The 6,000-nt window shown below is 38.9% G+C and overlaps 1 protein-coding gene across 1 annotated transcript in view; it reads left to right on the top strand.

Annotated features, from left to right (window-relative positions):
* Positions 1–1,236: 1,236 nt before the first annotated feature.
* LOC5576139 (thyroid receptor-interacting protein 11) overlaps positions 1,237–6,000 on the top strand; it is a 218,849-nt gene continuing 214,085 nt past the window's right edge. Inside the window, exon 1 of the mRNA XM_021838431.1 lies at positions 1,237–1,627. Coding sequence (XP_021694123.1) covers positions 1,433–1,627 — 195 coding nt within the window. The 5' untranslated portion in view covers positions 1,237–1,432. The remainder of the gene's footprint in view (positions 1,628–6,000) is intronic.

The raw sequence follows: 6,000 nt of genomic DNA, 5'->3' as shown, positions 1-6,000 counted from the left end.
AGAATGGTGAAATCGACATTCGTTACTGTCCGACTGATGCGATGGTTGCGGATATGATGACGAAGCCTTTGCAGTCCGTAAAACTGAGGGGTTTCCGTGAAGCTGCTGGAGTTCTTCCGTCGAGGAGGAGTGTAGGAGATGACGACGTTGAACGCAGCATGCCTTGAATATTTGAATTGAAGCATGTTGCTATGGTTACGCGAATGTTGCGCTTAGCGTTAAGATTCTAGAAAATAAATTTTCACTTTCCCGTTGTAGTTCATAGACACGTGTTTTTATTAGTCTATCCGACCTACGGCCATTCCAATATACTTTTGTAGGAATTCCGCTGGTTCCATAGCTATCTGTCCACCGGTATGGATTAAGAAGGAAAAGAAATAATTATATGAACAAATAACACAAACGCAAAACACTTAGGGGCGGTCCATTAATTGCGTAAGCCAATTTTGGCGGTTTTTCGACCCCCCTCCCCCCATGGTAAGATTTTTTGTATGAAAATTACAAATAATTTGCATGGCGCGTAAGAAATCTGAAACCCCTCCTCCCCCCATATTCCCTTACGTAATTAATGGACCGCCCCTTACTGTTGTAGACGGATCGGCTGCAACTTTATCAGCAGGCAATGGACGTGCCCTATATCAACTGCAGCGATTTGCAGTAGACAGGATGTCCCGGGCCCGATCTATCTGCCAAGCCAATCGAGCCCTCTGTCACCATAGAAGATGGTGTCTCCATCATGTCGATAGCCTGGTTTTTAGTCCTTGTAGGTAGCACAGGGTTTTTCCATTTACTCCTGGTTGGGCTTTGCCGGGTGTTGCGAGATTCCAGCAATCGGCAAAATACAGTTAAGATTTGCAAAACCAGTATTTTTTGCACCACTCGGATTCTGCTCCCTCGCAAAAATCAGCTAGCCAAAACATAAACAACATTTTTTGACAGAGTAAAAGCTAAGTTCGAAATTCGAACTTACTCTGAGCAAAGTATCGTTTTATTCATACGGTTTCAAGTAAATGCTCAGAAACTTTACTTTGCTCGAATGGGGTTGAGCAGCAAGTACTCGGTTTTATTCATATGACCTATTATACGGAAAACTACTTAAAATAACAAATTGTTAAAATTTTGTCCGGCCACACAACAAGTGTGTACCCACTGTGCGCCGCCTCGTCCAACTGACAGCATTGCGCAAAAAGAAGAAACCGAATCACCGGAGAAACGTCAAAACCGACCGATGATGTTTTTGTTTTGATTTACGTGTCGAATATCGGAATCCGTGCGAGGAAAAATATTTAATATTCGTGTTTTTTGTGAAATATTCCTCGGAATTGTCGGTAAATCGCGTCCAGTTTCGAATCCGTGACCGAGTGATGTGAGGCAGTGTGGTGGGGGGAGATTTTGTAAAGTTTCGACTAGTGAAAAGTGCGTGTAAGGGAAAATGTCGTGGCTCAAGCTGAACGATAGTTTGAATAAAGTCAAAGGTCAGATTACCAGCTTCGCCCAGGAGGTGCTGGCCGAGGGGATCGTCGAGGAACAGGAGGACGATGGCCAGAGCAATCCGGTACGGGATTTGCACGATGCGAGGGAGAAGATCGGCGAGCTGACGGGACTTTGCGCTACGCAGGATCAAGAGGTAAGTCGGCCTCCTTATTGCACTCGATTGAAAACCGGTTCATACATCTGGTAATTCCATTACCTTTAACATCCTCTCAGTATAAGCGCATATTTAAAGAATCATTTCTAAATTTGGTCTACAGTCAAATAGTTATCAAACAAACTTTGACAAGGGTGGAATGAGCTTTTCCAAAAAGGGTAACAAAATGACCATTTTAACATCCTGTAGGGATCTGGATACATTTCTGGATGAATCCCAGAAAGAATCTCTGAAGTTTTTCTTCACGTATTTCCACAATGAAATAGTTAAATGTTAGTATTCTAGACGAAGTTCTGTAGAAATCCTTGAAGACCATTCTGAAGGAATGTCCTTACTGTGTGGAAAATTCTGTGAAAATTCTAATAAAACATGGAAGAATCCCTGCAGTAAATTCTGTTGTTAATCCTAGAGTAATTCGTGGTGAAATGTCTGAAGGATTTTTTTAAGAGTCCCTAGAGAAATTCTTGGAGATGTCCTTAGTTAGTCATTCTTGAAAAATAGGATTGGGAACCCTTGAAAGAAATTGAGGGAAAATTTCTAGTTCAAATCATAAGGATTTCCTGCTTGAATGTTGCTGGAGTCCTCAACAATATTTTCGAGGAACTTCTAAAAAAAGCTTTTTGTAAAGCTCTTTCAAAAATTTCTGAGAGCTTCATCAGAAGCCTCTGGGATGCTCTTTCTGAATTTTTTTTTCCAGAAGGAGCTCTTTCTCTGAAGCTTCTGAGAAGATATTTCTTAGATGTTTCGCGGAAGTTCTTTTTCAGAAGCTTCTAGGAAGGTCTTTCTCAGAAGCTTCAGGGAAACTCTCTCTGAAGCTTCTCGAAAACTCTCTCAGAAGCTTCTGTTAAGCTCCTTCAAAAGCTTGTGGAAAGCTCTTTCAGAAGCTTCTGGGAAGCTTTTTCAGAGGTTTCTAGGAAGCTTCTTTTGACAATCTTCAGGGAAGCTATCTTAGAAGCTTCTGGGAAGCTCTCGCAGAAGTTTCTGGGAAGCTCTTTCAGAAGCTTATGGGAAGCTCGTTTAGAAGCTTCTAGGAAGCTCTTTGAGAAGCTTTTGGGAAGCTTTTTCAGAAGCTTCTGGGAAGCTTTTTGAGCAGCTTGTGGGAAGCACTTTCAGAAGTTTATGAGAAGTTCTTTCAAAAACTTCTTGGACAATCTTTTCTAAGAAGCTCTTTCTGAAGGAAGCTTCTGAGCAGCGCTGTCATAAGCTTCTGAGAATTTCTGTGGGAAGCTGTTTCTGAAGAATCTGAGAAGCTCTTTCTGAAGCTTTTGGGTAGCTCTTTCTGAATGTTCTGTGAAGCTCTTCCAGAAGCTTCTGGGATGCTTTTTAAGAAGTTTTTAAGAAGCTCTTCATGAACTCTTTCTTTGAAGCTTCTGAGAAGCTATTTCTCATAAGCTTCTAGGAAGTACTTTTTCAGAAACTTCAGAGAAGTCCTCTCATAAGCTTCTTGAAAGCTCTCTCAGAAGCTTTTGGGAAGCTCTTCCAGGAGCTTTTGGGAAGCTCTTCCAGGAGCTTCTGAAAAGCTCTTTCTCTGATGTCCAAGGAAATCTATGTTCCAGTAGCTTCTAAGAATCTCTTCCAGATGCTTTTGGGAAGCTTCTGGGAAGCTCTTTCTCAAAAACTAATAGTAAATTCATTCAGAAGCTTCTGACAAGCTCTGTAAATTTTTTTATTATGGGTAAAGCTTATGGTCATACTCCAGTAAACATATGACTTAAATCGTCTCTCAAATCCTATTGGATTTTATCACTCAATCCACTTAATAACAACCTTTCGCAAAAATCGTGTTCACTGAACATCTAGAGCAATCAGATTGTTCGATCCCGAACAACATCCGGAACATGTCAACTGGAAGCATTTAGATCATAACGGAACCGTTTCTAGAAAACTCAAACCTATTTTTATATTTTCCACCAGCTTCGGTGTATGCATGCGCTTATTGCTCCGATAATCGGTATTATTTGCTGACAGAGAGTAATTATCCGGCGCAAAGGTAACGTTGCACGTTTACTGGTGAGATTAGTTGGCGTCCGGTTAGAATGACGGTGATTTCCCTGTCACCGTTTCATGCAGTGATTCATAATGTATAATATAAATACTCATACGTATACTCATAAATTCTAAAATGTTTCATTCGTTTGGATCAAATTACATACAGTGAACAATGATTGCATAGATCTCAATATCTTGAATATTGTATTATGGTATCTAAAATGTCTATTTCAGATATCATAATCGAATACGGACAACTCTCCGTAACTCGAGATTTCATAACTCAATATGGAGCTAAACAATCATAGAATAAGTTGGTTTTCATGACTGCCTTGACGATCCTTTGAACCGCAGTGGCAATGATTCTGTATTCCTACGCGACCAGTGGTTTACAACTGAATTATTACAGAGTTTTTTTTTTACTTAGATAGGACGTTTTTTCATAATATGTTATAATTTTAGCTAGTTAGTAGTTAAAATAACAAAAATTATAACAAAATTTCCTCTATACTAAACAATATTGCAACAAAATATGTTATAATTTAAACAAAAATATAACTCATTATGTTATAAATAAAATAAAATTATAACTCATTGTGTTTTGTTTCATAACTGAATCATAACAATTTTTATTATTTTCTTAACATGAAATAAAACTTCCAGGATCTTTGTACAAATTATGTTATAGTTATAGTTAAAACAGGTTAGGGGCCCAGATAGCCGTAGCGGTAAACGCGCAGCTATTCAGCAAGACCATGCTGAGGGTCGTGGGTTCGAATCCCACCGGTCGAGGATCTTTTCGGGATGGAAATTTTCTCGACTTCCCAGGGCATAGAGTATCTTCGTACCTGCCACACGATATACACATGCAAAAAATCGGTCATTGGCATAGTAAGCTCTCAGTTAATAACTGTGGAAGTGCTCATTAGAACACTAAACTGAGAAGCAGGCTCTGTCCCAGTGGGGACGTAACGCCAGAAAGAAGAAGAAGGTTTAAAACAGCCTCTGCTATTATAACTGATTTTGTTTCAATTGTGTTATAACTTCCTCAACCAACTCAGATGGCTTCTAAGAAAAATAAAACAATAAAATATTCGTAGCAAATTTTGATATAATTGTGATACAATTTTGTTGTAATCCACTGGTCGGGTATGACTTGATATCTCCATAACTCGATATCCTTTCAATATCACCATGATACGCCATTCAAGTATGTACTAAAAGTTGTCCTAGAGCTCCAATGAGAACAGACTTTCAAAGCTACAACTGTAACTATATAGTTTGTTCTCTCAGATCATGATAGCTTTAAAATCGCACAGGCTCATAAAATTACGTTTTACCGAGCTAAACTCCGAGAGTTCACTCGTGACGCTTGTAGACCTTAAGGAAAAATAATATTCGCTGGAGTTCATGGATAAGCTGGATGCGTAATTGTAATCGAAACAAGGCAGAACAAAATTGTATGAGCTTCCATGAGTAGAATCGTTGTTGATCCGAAGTCCTTTACTCAACGGAGTTCTTGTATAAACCAAGACAGCAGTTGGATTCTAAACTTTGTAGATTATGTATGTTCGAGTCTGCTGGAATAGAACCCTTACTCAAGAACCTTAAAGATACTACTAGTTACGCTTGTAGATTTAAAGGCCTCTAATCAAAGCTGTTCAAAGCTAACCTGAAAGGGTAGTCGGGATCAAAACCTAGTTCAACAGAAATGATCTTATTTATTTATCTTCAAAGGATTATCGATTGATTTGTACTCAATGGAGTTCTAGGATAACCTTACACAGTTAGCTTTTGGACTCTAAACTCGTTAGATTATGTTTGTCCGAGTCTCTTTGAGTATTACCTTATTTATAAGCCTCCGTAAGATCTCCGGTAACGCCAGTAGATTCTAAGAAGGCAGCCAGCTAGTGACCAATCGATTAAGTTTTCAGCTTGAACGGATGTTCGGTTCTCCAGATCCGTGCTCTTGAAAATTTGAACTTTGGCTTCGATTCATCCTCACCTTAAAGAAATTTTTGAATAGCCAACTAGGAGAAATGAAAATCCGCGGCAAAATTTTTGAAATTTCGTAAAACACCTTATTTATTAACGTCAAATGATCACTGATTACGCTTGTAGATCTGAATGCCTATATTCGGATGAGTTCTAGCACAATCTTACACAACTGTTTGATTCAAAACTTGTTAGATTATATTTGTTTGAGTTTGCTTGCGTATGAACCTCATTCAAAAACATCCTTGATATGATTGGTTGTATTTGTCGATTAGAAAGTTTGTACTCAACGGAATTTTCGAATAACCGTATGTCGTCGTTCAACTCAAAACTTGATAGATTATGTTAACCCTTACAAAGTCAGCCTT

This window comes from Aedes aegypti, chromosome 1 (genome assembly GCF_002204515.2).
Source record: "Aedes aegypti strain LVP_AGWG chromosome 1, AaegL5.0 Primary Assembly, whole genome shotgun sequence".
Lineage (NCBI taxonomy): Eukaryota > Metazoa > Arthropoda > Insecta > Diptera > Culicidae > Aedes > Aedes aegypti.
Note: the sequence above shows the minus strand (reverse complement) of the source record. Positions and strands in the feature narration are given on the sequence as shown.